This window comes from Lycium ferocissimum, chromosome 9 (assembly GCF_029784015.1).
Source record: "Lycium ferocissimum isolate CSIRO_LF1 chromosome 9, AGI_CSIRO_Lferr_CH_V1, whole genome shotgun sequence".
NCBI classification, from domain to species: domain Eukaryota; kingdom Viridiplantae; phylum Streptophyta; class Magnoliopsida; order Solanales; family Solanaceae; genus Lycium; species Lycium ferocissimum.
The window spans coordinates 41,723,164-41,742,066 of NC_081350.1; the positions used below are offsets into that span (position 1 = coordinate 41,723,164).

At 34.0% G+C, this 18,903-nt stretch overlaps 1 protein-coding gene across 1 annotated transcript; it reads left to right on the plus strand.

Annotated features, from left to right (window-relative positions):
* Positions 1–3,762: 3,762 nt before the first annotated feature.
* Positions 3,763–10,718, plus strand: LOC132030864 (probable serine/threonine-protein kinase PBL17). Its single transcript, XM_059420628.1, has 6 exons — positions 3,763–4,841; positions 6,399–6,748; positions 8,652–8,787; positions 8,898–9,034; positions 9,274–9,397; positions 10,172–10,718. Exons 1-6 carry the CDS (start codon positions 4,790–4,792, stop codon positions 10,483–10,485), a joined length of 1,113 nt encoding a protein of 370 aa, XP_059276611.1. The 5' UTR covers positions 3,763–4,789; the 3' UTR covers positions 10,486–10,718.
* Positions 10,719–18,903: the final 8,185 nt, after the last annotated feature.

An 18,903-nucleotide genomic window follows, 5' to 3' on the forward strand; every position in this document is an offset into this window, starting at 1 on the left:
CGTGCATATTGTTACATCTTTCACTGAGTCCGGGCCGGGACATGTTCTCGTGCGCGGCTTCATTGCATCGTTCACCGAGTCCCTCACTGAGGGGCGGGACACGTTATATGTATATGTATATGATAATATGATGACATGATGATATGATGATATGGGGATGGCGGCCAGGAGGGCATATGATGACTTTATTCACCGAGTCCCTCACTAGAGGGCCGGGACACGTTATATGTACATGTATATGATGATTTTATTTACCGAGTCCCTCACTAGAGGGCCGGGACACGTTATATATATGCATATGTACAGATGATTATCTAATTATGTCACTAAGTCCCATAATGAGTTGGGTATGATATGGTCACACATGATTTGTGTTTCAAAGGCAAGCCTTGTGGTTTTCTGGTTATTGTGTTAGTTTTCTATACCCTTTATTTCAGTATGATCCTGTTCTTGTATTTTATGCTTTACATGCTCAGTACATATTCCGTACTGACCCCCTTTTCTTCGGGGGGCTGCGTTTCATGCCCGGCAGTACGGACGCGCGTTTTGGTGATCCGCCACTTAGGATATTCATTCACTATCTTGGAGTGCTCCTTGTTCCGGAGCCTAGCTTTTTTGGTACGATTCTCTTGTTGTATATATGTGTTTATCCGGGGTACGGCGGGGCCACTGTCCCGTCATATGATAATCTTGTTGTTACTCTTGGAGGTCCGTAGACATATGTGTGGGTTTGTATATAGTTGTCGTTCGATTGTGTATCCATGACTTATGTTTTGGGACGTTCCCGTTCGTAGTGGCGGCCTTGTCGGCTTGCGTATATATATGTTTTGGGATGTTGTGTGTGTGGTAGCGACCTTGTCGGCTTGCGTATATATATATATATATATATATGTTACGGAAGTCGTGTGTTATGGTAGCCTTGTCGGCTCGTGTGTGGTTGGGACATTCCCCCACATTATGACGACCTTGCGCTTGCATTATGATATCAGTTGAAAGTTGTGACTCCACAGGAGACAGGTTACTATGATACGTCTATACAATGCGACAGTTTGAGGCGACATCTTGCCTTTTTATTTATAAGTTCCTTATTATGCTAGTTGTGGATGGTTATAGTTAACAGGTGTACACGAGTGTCCAGCTCGGGCACTAGTCACGGCCTACGGGGTTGGATCGTGACAAAAGTGTATTCACCAAACAGTATGTGAGAGACCTAGTTGTCTACTAGTTCTCTGATACAGTGCATTACGTAAATCATATAAGATTTTACCGTGGAAAATTCCTTGCTCAAGGAATTAAAAACCACGACCTACCACGCAAGATTTCAACTCCACTAACACCGAGCAACTTCAAACTACAACTCTTGCAACCTAAGAATTAACTCACATAATCCCTCAACCCTTACAATACACCTTATTGTAAGTAACTCTTGACTACCTCTAGCCAAGCGAACTAATACACCTAGACTAACCCCTAGCCTAATGTACCACTCAGAAGCTTAAGTAGGTAAACCTTCTTCAAACAACTTCTGAGAATTTAACTAATACATCTAGACTAACTCTAGCCTAATATACCACTCAAAAGCTACAAACAACTTCTGAGAATTCAAAATACCTACAAACAGCTTCTTAAAAGAGAAGAGTAGGTTTACAATTTATAGAACAAAAGACAAAGACTCAAACAAACCTAAGGACTTAAAATATCTTCATTGGTGAGAACTGATCCTTCTGTTCGTTGGAGCTTTGTTCTTGAGAGCACCTCATGAGATGGAGACTTGCACTTAGGTTATGAGTAATTTGATTGTGCAAGAATGAATTTTCACTTCAACATGATGTTGTCTATGTAGAAAGAAAGAGTGAAGATGACAGCCCATAAACTTTGGACCATTGGTCAAGCCACTCTGCTGATGTATTGCTGCACTGCTACAGTGTCAGCAGCTTTACAGCTGTACAATTGACCAAGTAATAGCTGGATTTGGACCCTCTGAAAACATATGTGGTCCTTCATATCCTGCAGCTTGTGTAAAGTGACTGATAGTATCTGATTCTTCGAGAAACATGTTAACATATCAGCACAGAAATATACCAAATTCAATAGGTGAACCTGATCATATCTGATTCCTTAGGGTTTGTCAAATCATCAAAACATAAGATAGCATAGCTTATCAAATATTTAAAGGACTAAATATGTTTAGTGTTATATTTACAGGACGGTATTAGACTTATTCCCAAATAAAGTATCAATTATGTCATTTCTCGAATGAACGTCGACATCTTTTCTAATAACAAAAAAATTATATATATATACACACACTTATAAAAGGATCTGAAGGCATTTTGGATTTTTAGGGGAAAGAATAGGAGAAAGGGACGGTACAACCTGAGATGCAAACATAAAAGACCAATTATGTCATCAAACAAAAATATGTCATGATTTTCTCGAACAGCAATAGACATCTTTTCTAATGCCCAAAATAAAATACAAAAATAATCAAAAGGGAAAGGACCAATTATGCTATTTTCTCTATATATAAAAAAAAAATTCTCATTCCGCATTCGATATTCATTTAAGGCCAATTATTCGGATTACGCCGAGAAATTTCATTTTAAAAGGTAAAACGCTTTCTATAAAAAATATTGAAACATATATCCCTATTTTGTGTTGATCTTTAATTTTTGTCTCTCATAGCAAACAACTTTTTTGTGGGGCATAAATTTGTCTATTCGCATGATAATATTTGACACTTATGTCCCATGTCCTTAAAAAACTTATATCCCGCTAACGTAAACCTATTTGAAGGGCAAACCGTGCTATTTCTTCACTCCATTTTCAAGAATTTGAATTCTGAGACTTCTATTGACATTGAGGTAGTTAGTGTTCCGGCATAATCTTTGATGTGTCTTTTTCTCTAATAAAATAAATAAACATCCACATCATCTTTAAGGCCAGAAGAAAATAAAAAAAAATAAAAAAATAAAGAGAGAAAGCAATTGTACAATCTGAGATGCAAAAGCCAATGTGACAGCACTAATCATTATAGCCTTTGATTTTTATTTCTTTATCTTGCTTTTTTCTTTAATCCGTTTTAAAAAGATTATTTTCTTGACAACTCCTCTAATTCTAACAACTACAATCTACTCCTAACAACTACAGGATTAAAAAAGTTTTTTTTAATTTTCTTAAATAAAATATGATAAAAAATATACTTTTAAGTATCATTTTTTTAATAAGTTTCCTACATGAAGTATCTCTCAAAATACATCTGGAGTTTGTGTTTCTACCTGAACTATCACTAATTATTTATCAAAACACACTTTAACTAGTATCTTGACGGTGCTAGAAACTCGCAAAAAAATGATACTTCAAATGTGTTTTTGATCATTATCGCTTAATTTTTTTAATTTTCCGATTAATTGCTTTAACTATCCCATTTGACACCATTTTTAAACAAACAAAAAAGAGAATCTACACCACGCACCATTAGATACGTGTGTTTTAATAAATAATTAGTGATAGTTTAAGTAGAAAACGTAAACATCTGATAGTTCAAATAAAAAAATCACAAAAAAATAATACCTAAGGTGTGTTTTTTATCATTATCTTCTTAAATCTTTATTAAATTAAAATCAGACAAATAAATTAGAACGGAGGGACTAACATGTTTTTCTTACCAACCATGGACTCTCATCATTCATCATACGTAGGGCCAACTGTTTACTAAACACTCTTTTTTAACACCAAAACAAAGCAAAACAAAACAAAAAAAAAAAATACTACTCCTACTACTATTCTTTTTCTTCTTTTATTGCATTTCTACTTTGTACATTTCTCAGTTTTTCTTGCTACTACTAGAACTTCCCAAAATAGCATATTCTGAGAGTTCTAGTCTAAACTGAAAATGGGGTCTAAGTAGAAGGTTGTAATTTGTTTAAAAATCTAATCTTTAGTGAAAAATCATTAACCCCAAAAAAGAATACTTAAAAAAAAAAAACTTTCTTTTTCTTTTCTCTTTCATTTTTACCATTTTAGATTCTAGGGGTTTTTTATTGGGAACTGAAAAAAGGTTGTAATTGTTTAAAAATCTAATCTTTAATGAAAAATCATTAACCCCAAACAAGAAATACTTTAAAAAAAAAACTTTCTTTCTCCTTTTTCTTGCATTTTTGCTGTGTGCATTTCTCAGTTTTTCTTGCTACTGGAATTTCCAAAAATAGCATTTTCTTGAAGTTTTAGTGGAAACTGAAAATGTGGTCTAAGTAGAACTGTTTGGTGAACAAAAAAAGGTTGTATTTGTTTAAAAATCTAATTTTTAGTGAAAATTCATTAACCCCAAAAAGAAATACTTTCAAAAACACTTTCTTTTTCCTTTTTCTTGCATTTTTGTTGTGTGCATTTCTCAGTTTTTCTTGCTACTGGAATTTCCAAAAATAGCATTTTCTGGAAGTTTTAGGGGAAACTGAAAATGGGGTCTAAGTAGAAGTGTTGGGTGAGCACAAAAAGGTTGTGACAGTTAAAAAAAAATAAAATCTAATCTTTAGTGAAAAATCATTAACCCCAAAAAGAAATACTTTTGAAAAATACATTCTTTTTCTTTTTTTTTCTTGGATTTCTGCTCTGTAGATTTCTCAGTTTTTTCTAATTATTGTAAGTTTGGAAAGTTTCATATTTGTGTTTAGAGTTAAAAATAGAGTCTAAGTAGTGTGTGTGGGGTTGTTTAAAAATCTAATCTTTTTTACTTCTTATGTGATTTTGTTAAAATGTGAATGTATTGTTAAAGTGAAGCTTAGATTCCATGGGTTCTTGCCAGAGTGTTGAAGAAGATAGAGCAGGACAAAGACCAGGGAGTAAGCAATTTTTTATTTTTTTTTAAATTTATTTGTGGTAAATAATGTTTTTTTGATTAGTTTTGTGATTTTGATAATTGGAAACTGTTTAATGTGCTAGATTAAAACTATATTTTTGGAGTCCATGGCATATGGTATGTTTAATATCTGATATGTTTTGCCTGTGATGCTACTTAATGAAATTTTTGAAGTGAAGTTAGGGTTCGTTTGGTTTGAAGACAAATAATGTTAGGATTAGTTATCCTGGTATTATTTTTGATCTACTGTTTGGTATGTTGTATTAGAAATAACATGCATTGCCTAATTTTTGAGAAGTTGTTTGTTTACAAAAATACCCTCCACCCTATTTAGCCTAAAATGCCTAAAATTTATCTTAGGGGAGCTTTTTAGTCAATTTCTCTGTTTTATCCTGGGATAAGTTATCCCAGGATTATTATTCCAACCCTCTGATGGGTATAAGTTATCCCGGTACTATTTTTAATGCTGGGATAACTTATCCCAGAATTAGCAACCAAACAAGTGATAAGGTGGTACTAAATTTTTATCTCAAGACTATTTTTGCTTATACTTCATACCAAACGTTCCCTTAGCGTTACTGGTATTAGCAGTGCTGGTAATGCACTATGATAAAGTTATTGATCTGATCTATTTTTTTAACCTTAATTACCTTGAGCATTTAGTTTCATTATTTTTTGAGTTATTAAATTTGATACTGATCATAAAGTCTATAACTATGGATAAAGATTCAAGTTTTTACTGAATGATAACCATGTGATCTACAATTTAATCTATGGGTTTACGTGAACCTAGTACCTTTGTCCAAACCTCTACATGTATTAAGAAATCTACTAAATATCTATAAGTGTTTCGCTGTAAGAAACCATAAACTTCAAATCCTGGATCCGCCTCTTAAATTATTACCACTATTTTTTTTTTTGATTAAGTGTTTCTCTTGAGCCCCGACTAATCCCGGGGGTGCACAGCCTCGGCAATCCTTCCCGCAAGTGCACCACGAATCTGGTTTCCCCATCCCCTCGTAAATTGTTTGAATTATTGACCTTGAAAGGGAGCACCCCAAGGCTTTTGCCACCAGGTTCTTAAATCTATTACCACTGGCTTTTACTTATAGTGATCTGACATGCTAGGCATTTAGGCAATGCATATTCTATAACAGTGTAACAAATTCTACAGCTTTTGAAATGTATGATCTCCAAAAGTAACATATTAAAACAAGCCTATCATTGCTTTGCATAGGGAGAATCAAACTTTAGGGTCCGTTTGGCCATGGGAATTATTCTGTTTTTTCCGGAAATTTTTTTTCACTTTATTTCAGATGTAGGGTTTGGTTATAAAATTCGAAATTCGACTTGGAGTTGGAAGTCAAATTTGGAAAAGGGCTCTCTTCTATCCTTTGCAAAAAGTACAACCAAACACAACTCCATTTTCAAATCCAACTTCATAATTTCCAAATAAAGTGAAAAATATCTATGAGCAACAGCCCATTTAATATGCTAACAGAACAAAATTAATTTTATCTTGTAATTCTTGGACTCGCAGTTGTCCGTGGAGTGGGTTCATATCCTACCAAGAGAAATCCTTTAATTCAACCGAAGTTAAATACACCCGAGGGACATGACTCTAGACGAAGAAGCAGCATTATGGTCATACCTGAAACTGTTGAGGACTTGCAGCAGAATCCAGGGATTAGTGATCTTGATATCTTCAAGTATGAAGAAATGAAATTGGCTAGCCAGCACTTTCGACCGGCTCAGGTTTTGGGAGAAGGTGGATTTGGCATTGTCTACAAAGGAGTTATAGATGAACATGTCAGGCCGGGATACGAGACTACTTATGTTGCCATTAAGGAGCTTGATCCAGAAGGTCTTCAGGGTGATAGAGAGTGGCTGGTAGGTGCTTCGATTTCTTGTTTGTTTAACAGCCTTGATCATTTTCTTATAGGCTGTAGTTTGTAATTTTTTGTGAAATTTATACATGGTACTCCCTCCGACCCAATTTATGTGAAGGTGTTTGACTGGGTACGGAGTTTAAGAAAGAAAGGAAGACTTTTAAAACTTGTGGTCTAAAATTAGCCATAGATGTTTGTGTGACTATAAATCATCTCATTAAGGGTAAAATGAGAAAGTTGAAGTTGAACTGTTACTAAATATAGAAAGGTGTCATTCTTTTTGGACTGACTAAAAAGGAAAGAGTGTCACATAAATTGGGACAGAGGGAGTATGTTGTTTTGAATAATGTCATTAGATTCTTTGATTATTGAATTTTTTTTTTTTTACATGCACCGGTATAGTCTAGTATGTACTTGGAAAGAGTTACCTGCCACCCTCTCTTTTTCTTGTGCCATCTTCCCTCCAACCAACCGTGGCCCAAAAGCATGTGATGAAGGAAAGATGGAAAAAAAAAGAGAGAAGCAATTGTGCCGTTGTGAAGGACACATAATGCCTGATTTATGTCAAAAACAATATAGACTAACCAACTTTTGGGGAGATTCATGACATGTCATTTTGAAGCATAAGACTTACTTGATTGAGCCTGCACCCTTCCAATTTGCTATGATTTACATTTTCAAATCTTTTAAAAGTTTTTGGCCTTAAATTGTGCTGTCTGATGGAAAGTAATAATGTAAATACTTTCGGAAAGCTATCCTGTGAACGTCAGTCCAGTTATTTATATTAGTAAGCTATCCTGTGAATTGCATATTTCGAAAATTCTGTTTAGAGAACTTGATGTCAAGGAATGAGCTTTCCACTACTTCAAAGGCTTTTCTTTTCTGCTCTCTACACTGTTCACATTAGAGCATGATTGTAACAGCTCACGGGCTACTGGTGATTGAACTCGAAAGGAGGTTTGATGTGAAGTTGCCTTAGGCTAATTACACATCAGAATGAGAGGGAAAAAGTAAGGGCCTTAAATGGCGATTCAGGAATTCAACTGTTGAATTCAGGACAAAATGCTGAGGCCCGAGAGGTTGGGTTAGAGCAGATAATACCTTGGCAGTTGGGCCAGAGCCGTTAGAACTGGTATCAAAGCCGCTACCTCTAGCACGGTGGTGGGGCAAATATCACGAGGACATTGAATCCCTAAAAAGTGGAGTGTGAGTGTAACAACTGTAGACCACAAAAGGAGGTTTGCTGTAGAACCTGCTTTAGCCAATCCTACATTGGAATGAGAGGAGAAAGTCAGGGGCCATAAAGAGCGAGTTAGGAATTCAACTGTTGAAATGCCTTTTGGATTAAAGCCCTCGGGACAAAACCTATGGCCCCAACAGTTGGTCCAGAATGAATAATACCTTATTAGTTGGGCTTGGTTAAAATGATGGTTTCTTTTCTCCAAAAACTTTCCCGTTTCTTCACTTGCCAATGACCTTAAACGATTTGTGTAGCTACTCTATGTAGTAAATTTCAAGATGCTTTGGTGAATTATACAGGCTGGTCAACTTTTTCGTTTTCCTTTTCCATATGAAGTCATTAATGTTGAAATTATTTGCATAGAAAATGTCAAATTACTGGTAGTCAATGGAAACTTAAGTGGGAGATATCATCACTTCATGTCAACTGGATTTCATTTGAGTGGTACGCATGCTTCTGGAAACCATGGAACAGAGTGTACGTAAAGGAAGTTATTGACGGGTGGTCGGGTGTACATTTTCTGAACCAGATTTTTATGAAAAAGAGTGTCTTTTGACCAGATTTGCCAAAATACATGTTACTTCAAATTTTATGTTATTAAAGTTTGCCGTGAATATGGTAGGGAAATTGCAAAACTCTTATTTTACCTTCTTTTTTTATTCAGGCAGAGATGAACTATTTGGGGCAGCTTCGACATCCAAATCTAGTGAAGCTGATCGGATATTGCTGGGAGGATGACCATAGACTATTGGTTTATGAGTATATGGAATCTGGCAGCCTTGAGAAGCACCTTTTTCCAAGTGAGTACTTTTTATGAATGCGAGTCCGTGCTGGTAATGGTGGAAATAATCTCGATGCGCGTAGAAGGGAATGAAACAAATACTTATCTCATTGATGTCTTGTACTTTAGGAATGTGTGCTACTCTAACATGGTCAAGGAGAATGAAAATTGCTTTGGATGCTGCAAGAGGGCTTGCTTTTCTTCATGGAGCAGAAATGCCAGTAATATATAGGGACTTCAAGACCTCGAACATTTTGTTAGATGCGGTGAGTTTTTGTTTCGCTGATGCATTTTCTTCTTCTTTTTAGTGCTCCATGTGGATGTGGTCATGTCAAAACAATATACTACTTACACATCTTCTGTATAGTTATTATTATGATTATAGTTCTTCATGAGTTTCATTCAGCTACCCTATAAACAAGCTTCTGTTTGTCTATGAGAAAGATGTGGGCAAAATATCAATGGGGTTTTCAACGTCTGACTTTGTTTAAATTTGGATCTGCAGGATTTTAATGCAAAGCTTTCTGACTTTGGACTTGCAAAAGATGGGCCAATGGGAAGTCAGACCCATGTATCGACTCGTGTTATGGGTACCTTTGGTTATGCCGCTCCAGAATACGTCATGACTGGTAAGTCTAGTAGTACCTTGCGACCAAATATTACACTAAGAGGTCCTTTGGTAGGAGGTATTAGAGAAAATAATACCGGTATTAGCTTTGGTACTATTATTTAAACCCTTGTTTGGTAGTGTTTTCAACCTATGTATGAGTACCTAGTTATACACCCTATTCAATACTATTCTTATACTTAGTAAATCATGTCATTAGCTTAGATTGACCCATACTTTAAATCCTCCGCCTCGTATAGTTATACTAATACTATTCTTATACTATTCAATACTACCAGTACTATACCTATTCTAATACACCCTATTGTGCTACTCCTGTTCTGATACACCTTAGTCATTAATAAAACAAGCCAAAGAGTAGATAAAAAATAATGTCAGCATAACCAATCCTCGCATTACTAATGCACCCTATTTAGTAGAATTCTTATTCACCCTATCAAATGACCCCTAAGTTAGCTTTGTTGTTTCAGTAGGTACAGACGTAGATTGTAATTGCAAACAAACAAAAAGGATGGTCAGTCCCATTTTTTGGCCAATTCATCTTCAACCTTATTGCGCTTTTTCCTATCTTAAGAAAATCCACATTTGCCATCCATCTAATAACAAGAATCGCCTATGAAGTACCATAAAGCCAAAGTTTTAATGCCTTTTGAATAATCACTCTTCATATTTGCATATGGCTTGTGATTCTTCGGTTTATTGTTGTTTCCTCTTATTTAGCAATCACCGTTGCTCATTAACACAGTGAATTAAGATGCAAAATTGAATTATTCAGGACATTTAACAGCCAGAAGTGACGTATATGCTTTTGGGGTTGTTTTGCTTGAGATGCTCATCGGAAGGAAAGCAATCGACAAGACTAGACCTAGCCGGGAATACAACCTTGTAGAGTGGGCACGTCCACTTTTGCATCATAATAAGAAGCTCTTCAAGATACTCGACCCAAGACTTGAAGGGCAATATTCCTCTAAAACTGTTGTAAAAGTTGCCATTCTTGCCTATCAATGCCTCAGTCAGAACCCGAAAGGAAGGCCTGTCATGAGTCAAGTAGTTGAAATTCTTGAAGCCCTTCAACCACAAGGCCTATGACAAGAACTAATTTGTATTACATATTTACTGTAATTTTGGAAGACACAATGTCCTTCTGTATCTATTTTGATTTCTTGTTTATTTAGGAATTAGTTTAGTAATGAGACACTTATCATTGATGTCAAATAGATTGGCATTGTTATAACTTTGAAGTCTTTGGAGATCTTTATTTCTTGAATGAAGTCTCATAGGGGAACCTACAAAGTTGTTTTGTGAAATTCTATTCTTTAGCCTGTGTTGATTTTCTTCCTCTGCCTTTTTTTTTTTTTTTTTTTTTTTGGGGGGGGGGGGGGGGGGGGGGTTTAAAGATAGTGGTGTCTGGCCTAACTTAGGCATAGCTCAACTATTTTACAAGTAAACGCACTGAGTAACTGTTTCAATCAAGACTTTAAACAGATGGTAAGAACCTTAGTTGATGTTGATACGATGGAGTAGTTACTCAGATATTTGAGATGCACACACTGGCCAGGCAAGTGTGTAATGTAATTATTTTTGGGATGGAAAAAGCTCATGTTTGGCTTTTACCTATCTTTTGGTTAATGGAATTAGGATCCACTACTCACGGAATAAAATTTGCATTACATTTATCTCATAATTGGTTATGGGATAAATCTATAGATTTATGCCAAAATTATATTGGTATTAGCTATTTCATATAGGACGGCAGACAAAAAATCTTAGATTATAATCCTGAGATTGATAATCTCTGAGTAACTCTATTTGGAACCAAACTACCCTTAAAGAGTTACAAACTTATGGGCAAGAGAAGTTTTTTCATGTTTGGTTGATCAGAATATTAGGAAAAATATTCTCTAAGAAAACAAGCTTTTTAAAAATCATTTTCCGGATGGAAGTAGGGAATTCCATAATGATTGTCTTCCTCCTCCCTCCGCATCCCCAACCCCACTCCCACTCCCAACATCCTCACTTCCAGCACCTTCGGTCCTCGACCCCCCACCCCCCCACCCCCCGCACCAACACACACTCCCAACTCACCCCACACCTCATCCTCCGTCACGTAGTATTTGTCTAAATTATAATGCTCTTGTGGGACAGTATTTCTGTCTAATTATCAAACATAAAAAATGAGTAAGAAAACCACTTAGTATTTTATAACAAGAAATTTTCGTGATTTTTTTTTCTTTGTAACAGACAAACCCTAAAACTATCGCCAGTAGGGATCTAGTAGCTCAATTGGTTGGCTACCTGAACTTTCACCTTGTCGGTGAGGTTTCGAATCCCCACGTTGTAATCCCCTTTCCCATTTCCCCTTCTCCTACCCCACTATGTGTTGGAAATCTTACGGAAAATACTTCATCGCTAACACGTGTTGGGACTTTTCTTCATCACGAACACTTGTAGGGACTTCTCTTCATCACGAACACTTGTAGGAACTTCTTCTAAGCTTCGAGGAAAATACTTGATCACGAACACTTGTAGAGAATTCTTCGTAGCTTGAGACAGGACCAATGGCAACGTCATGGATATTTCACCCGGTATGGGTGTATCCCCCAGATTCAACAAGCTCGCTAGTACAAAACTAGGAGCCGTAATCTAACAAATATTTATTTTGGTGAAAAACCCAGCAAAAGAAAGGAGAATAATTTATGTTTTCATCATTTCTATCTAATCACCAAATGTTAGGACTTGAGTTATATAGGAGGAAGATCATCAACCAATAGGCTGACCATCTGATAATAAACCAACGTTATCATTAGTTTGAATGCCAAGTAATGACACTTTAAAGATTGTTATTGAATAATAATAAATACGAGTAAAGAGCTAACAATGGTCATTCCACCGTTTAGATTATATAATGACTATTCAATATGGTCTTTTATTGGGTAGAATGAATAGGCTCATTATTAAGGATTTCAAAGCCTTCAACGGATAACATAGAGTAAATACTCATTTTGAAAACTTTTAAGACAATTTGATCAAATTGAAGATAATAATAGCGTTTGAAAACGTCAAATTCATTCGACATGAATTAAGCCATTAAGGCTAATAAAAAATGAGGTGATTAATGGCTAGTAAAGAATAAAGAATATGGTAACTTATTTTTGAGATATTAAAAAGAAAAGAATATTTTTCTAACAATCCCCCATATATCTCAAAAATAATACAATAAATAAAATAAGAAGTTTTGCTGGGTCTTCACATATGAGTACAATGCGTCGAATCTGGTGTCTCGTAGACCATGAACCAGACCTAGATAAAATAAGATTAAACTTACAGAACAATTGGTGAAGTTTAGAACTTCTATGAACCAAGAATTCTTTTGTAAGCCTAGTGTCTTATTCTATCACATTATACTCGCACAATCTTTGTCGTTATCGCGGTTTTGCGCTAAGAGGCCATGCGCGTGTCCTGGTATTCATGAGTGCTCTAGAAATCCGTCACAATTTTATAGGAGCGGCACCACTCTACACTCATATAGTCCACCCATCAAGTGTATTCTCGCAGCAATACACCACCTATAAAGGATATGGTAATGGATTAAGAGTTTATAGCTCAACCTCACTTTGCCTTGCAGTATTGCACTATATTCACACACCATAGGAAGGGACATAGTTTAATAGTGCACTTTTGATCAACTAATAACTTGTTATTACCCATATGAACCTAATTCATGAGATCTCCAATTACATAAGTTGGGTTACCATCATTGTTAATCTTCTCAAATGACAAAAGTCTCATTCCCCTCGATGTTTCTTTTAGTCTTGTGAATAGGCCAAATTCACCTCAGACATCACATAATAATTTCATCTCACAACAACGTTGTTTTATCACTTTATGTTCCAAACGAATATGTTTTATTGCCACCGAAAAAATTATTTATTCACTACAGCTAACGCTGCTTGGCAACCACAATGTATAGACATGCTGGTTTTAACTCAACCTTAATACTCACTGAGAAGTCTCATTACCAGCCAACTCCAAACTATACTCATATTTCATTATGGTTTACTTGGCTGATTTTCATACTATTACACCTCCACAAAGGGTGAACACATAACCATAAATCCACTTAACATCATTGTACCCCTCTAGTACAATAAATATTAATTCAGCAAACACTTTACCATCATTTGCTTCTTATCAAACTTTATTTTCAAAAGCATTTCGAACAACACCACCACATGTTATCATTTTATTTTTTTCAAAGAATCCCCTAAACATAACTTTAGTAAGACACCGTGACCCCCACATTTTCAAAAAATTTAAGACATTAAAATAATATTTTTCATAACTCATAAGACGTCATAACCCCCACATTTTCAAAAATTCTACGATAAGGGAATAATATTTTCATAACTCATAAGAAGTATTACTCATTTCTCATAAGAGATTTCATCTTATAAATAACAAACTAATAGTATAACTTCACCCAAACGATTTTGTATAGTTACCCACACTATGCCATTATCAATAAATATTTTAAGAAAATAATATTTTTATCAAGAGTTGGATAAGAAATGATACAAATACTAGTTTTATTTATTTAATGGAAGTAAACACAAATAAACAAACTATGATGACAATACTCATTGCTCATAAAAATATTATTTTGGTTGATACAACCTTATCATACTCAAATAAAATCTTCTCTTCAAGTTTTTCTAGTAATTCCACAAGAATCAAATTATTGGCTCAAATAATAGAAATATAGATCACTTTCCTAATGCCAATAATTTCAGATGTGAGTTTAAGAAGAATTTTTCTTTTTCCAAAAACTTGAGTAACTCTTGAATCACCAAAATAAATAAATTCTTCTCCTCCACTTGGGTGTAAGTCATACAATTAATTTTTTCACACAAATATGCATAGCAACACAAAGTCTATCATCCAGCCACTCAAACTGACCACAAGATTTTATTGAGAAACGACCACAATAATTATATCATGTTACTATATATAGTAGTTACGACTTTTGCTAACTTTCAAGTATCTGATAAATTATTTTCACATGTCATTCACCATATATAATTAACCATATAGCTATAGTACAATATGCTATTTCACAAATCCTTGTTCAAACTAAATACCAAAGCGTATGGATTAGATTCACGAGTAAGACTATTTCATATGTCAAAGATCTATCTTTGGGGCTGATGTAAGATGAAATACTCAAAACTTACTCATAATGGTCATAGACAAATTAAAATTTGTGATTCCGTGACTAATAAGATCTTGCTACACTTTCTGCAGTATATACCCCAATTAAACAATACTAAAAATGATTGCTCATGATAACTCAAAAAATGAAGACTAAATCTTTATTCTGTTTTATAGCAAATATAGAACTTGTTATCCCACACAAATAATATACTTCACACTTAAAAGTTTTTTCATTTCATACTTTGCCAAAGCAGAACAAACCAAAAAAAAAAAAAAAAAAAAAAAAAAAAAAAAAAAAAGAGAAACCATAAAATTTCAATTAAGACAAAACAAATCTCTTTCATTAATAAATTTACGTTACTCAGCAAAACATCAAACCTATATAACGAAAGTTCAAATATCATTTTTGATGTGCATTTTCACGAGAATTCAAGTTCACATGAGAAGAAACAGACAATGAAAATTAAAGTATTTCAAAAAGTTTAGAATACCCAAAATTCAGCTTCTCTTAAATATTTGGTCTCTAGCCAAATACCACAGAATTTCACAAATTTCACGCAAAACAAATTCAGAATTATCAAGCATACATTTGCCTTGAATGATAATTTCCTTTTGAATGATAATTTCCTTCTTTATGTAGAATGGCCAACATGCAATCAAATATTATCAGAAGCATACCTGGAACTTAGACAGATTGTACTAAGTTAGTCTCTTTCAATTTTCCGTAAGAAAAGAGTGAGAAACATCCTTAAGATTGTTGGAAATCTTACGGAAAATACTTCATCGCTAACACGTGTAGGGACTTTTTTTCATCACGAATACTTGTAGGGACTTCTCTTCATCACGAATACTTGTAGGAACTTCTTCTAAGCTTGAGGAAAATACTTGATCATGAACACTTGTAGAGAATTCTTCGTAGCTTGAGGCATACCAATGGCACTGTCTTTAAGATATTTCACCCTATGGGTGTATCCCCCAGGATTCAACAAGCTCTTCTAGTACAAAACTAAGAGCCAGAATCTAACAAAGATTTATTTTGGTGAAAAACCCAGCAAAAGAAAGGAGAATAATTTATGTTTTCATCATTTCTATCTAATCACCAAATGTTAGGACTTGTATTATATAGGAGGAAGATCATCAACCAATAGGCTGACCATCGATAATAAACCAACGTTATCATCGGTTGAATGCCAAGTAATGACACTTTAAAGATTGTTATTGAATAATAATAAATACGAGTAAAGAGCTAACAATGGTCATTCCACCGTTTAGAGTATATAATGACTATTCAATATGGTCTTTTATTGGGTAGAATGAATAGGCTCATTATTAAGGATTTCAATGCCTTCAACGGATAACATAGAGTAAATACTCATTTTGAAAACTTTTAAGACAATTTGATCAAATTGAAGATAATAATAGCGTTTGAAAACGTCAAATTCATTCGACATGAATTCTGCCATGAAGGTTAATAAAAGTGAGGTGATTAATGGATAGTAAAGAATAAAGAATATGGTAACTTATTTTTGAGATATTAAAAAGAAAAGAATATTTTTCTAACACTATGTAATAAAACAAAATAAAAAAATAAAAAGAAGAACCATCGCCAAAAGCTTTCCAACATTGTAAGATATGATACAACTTCAATTGGCAATGACGAGCACTTGAGCAATTGCTACAAAGTTTTAGGAAGGAAAAGCAAAGTTGCTGCTTCAAGCCTTATATCTTATTTTTTTTATTTTTTTTTAATTATTATTATTATTATTATACCAAAAAAGAGGACACAAACGAGTATCTTTACGAAGCAATTTTTGTAAAATCAATTTTGTCTAGAAGGGCCAAAAATGAAGAAATAATTATAATGGGTTGTAGACTTATAGTGCTTATCCATAATCGTTGATTTAATTCTATTATCTTCGACAACTCAAGTTATTGTATTGTGATACCCAATTCTCTTGGCACACTACCATCACATCAAAGATTTATAATTGAGGCTTAACAAACCTTATCATAGCTAAGACAATTATTAGATGGATTGAGACAAAATGAATATTGATACATGCATAAAGAAATCACTTTTTGTGTACCAAAAAAGAAAAAGCAACCTTTTTTGCTTTCTTTTGAATTTTCATGCGGCGTCACACACTTACTTAAAATGAACGAAATACTAGTGAATAAGTCGAATAAATTCTTATGAAACCAAAAAAATATCAGACGAACCTTTACTTAAATAAACATGGTGAGTATTGCCTATCAAAAAATTATAAACACCTAAAAGAAAAACAATTGAAGAAAAGGTAAAAAGAAGTGGACGGTACAGTTTATGTTATGTCAATTGGTCAAGCCATCATCTAAAACTGGTCACAAACCATCAAAACAGTTCACTGGTTTTTATCATAGGTTAATTAATTAATTAGCTGCATATGCTCCAATGTATCATAATATGGGAATAGTATACTACTCCTACACTCCAAATTATCATAATATGGGAATAGTAGTATACTACTCCTACTTGACAATTCGGTGGACATTGATAGACACATTTAACTTAAAAAATAATAATAGTATTTAACTGCTCTTGCTTTAGGACTACGCAACTTTTGGTTTTCAATATTTTTGTGGGGATACGTGTGGAGGGATCCATTTGGACAATATTTGGTTAAAATAGAAAAGAAAAAAAAACATGTGAAAGAATATTTGGTAGCTAAATTGTGTTTGGACATAAATTTTAAACTGAAAAAGAAGTTAATTTTTTTAATGAATAATATTATTTTACTTGAAATACTGCTCAAATAAATTTTTCTACATCAGATTCTTTATTTAATAGACAAAATTGTAAGGCACATATTGATTAGCAAATAAATTGAAACAATGAAAACCATGCCATATTACCTGTATAACTGAACATCTATATATGCAGTATTTTCTTTTGGCCAAACCCATCGATAGCTCCTTGCAGGTGTCAAGATTTTTCAATTGAACACCTCAACTAAATCTTGTTTCATTTAAACATTTGAGGTAGGGCCTGAGTGTGCCATTTAGACACTTTTCACTGACTCAGTCAAATATGTAAAGAGTGTGTAACACACTTGCTGATGACGTGGAAAAGTTGCCAATTAACTAATTACATGTGACATTTGTGTCCAAATAGTTAAAAGTGAATTATGAGAAAAAGAATTTTTCAGCAAAAATAAAAATAAATTATTTTCTAAACAAATTCCACATATTTTTTCGCCAAAAATGATAGCTTTGCCGATTTTTTTTTTTTTTTTTTTTAATTTTCAGATCTGTTTTCTTTTTTAGGCTGAAAATTTTAGAATTATTTTTCTTTTTTAAGGCTGAAATTTTCAGATCTGTTTTTCTTTTTTTAGGTTGAAATTTTCAAAAAGGGGAAGGGGTTGGTGGGAGAGGGGTCGCCGGAGAAGAAGACTAATAGGGGGTGAGTGATTTTTTTTTGTTGATTTTTTAAAACCTAAATTCATTCTTGAAATTGATTTTATACAATGTTCGTAGGGAATGGTGGCGGTTCATTTTTTTCCCGGTGGAGCAAGATAGCAATGGTAGAAGCTTTGTTAATGGTATAATATTAAGTTGAAGAAGACAGAGAAAAAGAATAAAGATGAAAAAGGAGGAAATATAAAGAACTAAAAAAAATCTGTTTTTTTAGCCCTCCCATGTGCCTGTTTTGTGTAAAAATCAGCAACTTGCCAAGTCATCAAAAAGTGTCTAAATGGCACAGTCGGGCCCTATCTCAGGTGTCTAAATGAAACATGGTTTAGTTGTGATGTTTAAGTGAAAAATCTTGACGATCACAAGGGGTTGTCATGGCTTCAACCTTTTTTTTATAAGAGGCACTGACATTTAAAGAAGTAAACTTATGAACAAATAAAATCACATCTTATGAACAAATAAAATCACATTCAATAATATTATAAACTCTAAATTTATTGAGTATTAGAATGAAATCAGTACAAATGAAGTAAAATAAATATTGGGAATTCGAATAACAGCTTCAAATTAACTTGAAATTGAGACGTAGCAATTATTATTTTTGCGTTAAATTGTCAATACTTGGGAGAAAATTTGACACCACGCAATCATATCAATTTAAGAAATTAAAACATCTCTTTCTGTATCCAACTAACTTTACATATTTTTTTCTTCACATGAAACAATATATTTTAGCTGACGGTAAATATAGTACTATGATATTCTTGGTGCTAAATCATTGATGGCCCCTCAGACCTCGACAAATGATGTTTGCGGTGATTATTGCATGTCAAAAATTGAAAAAGC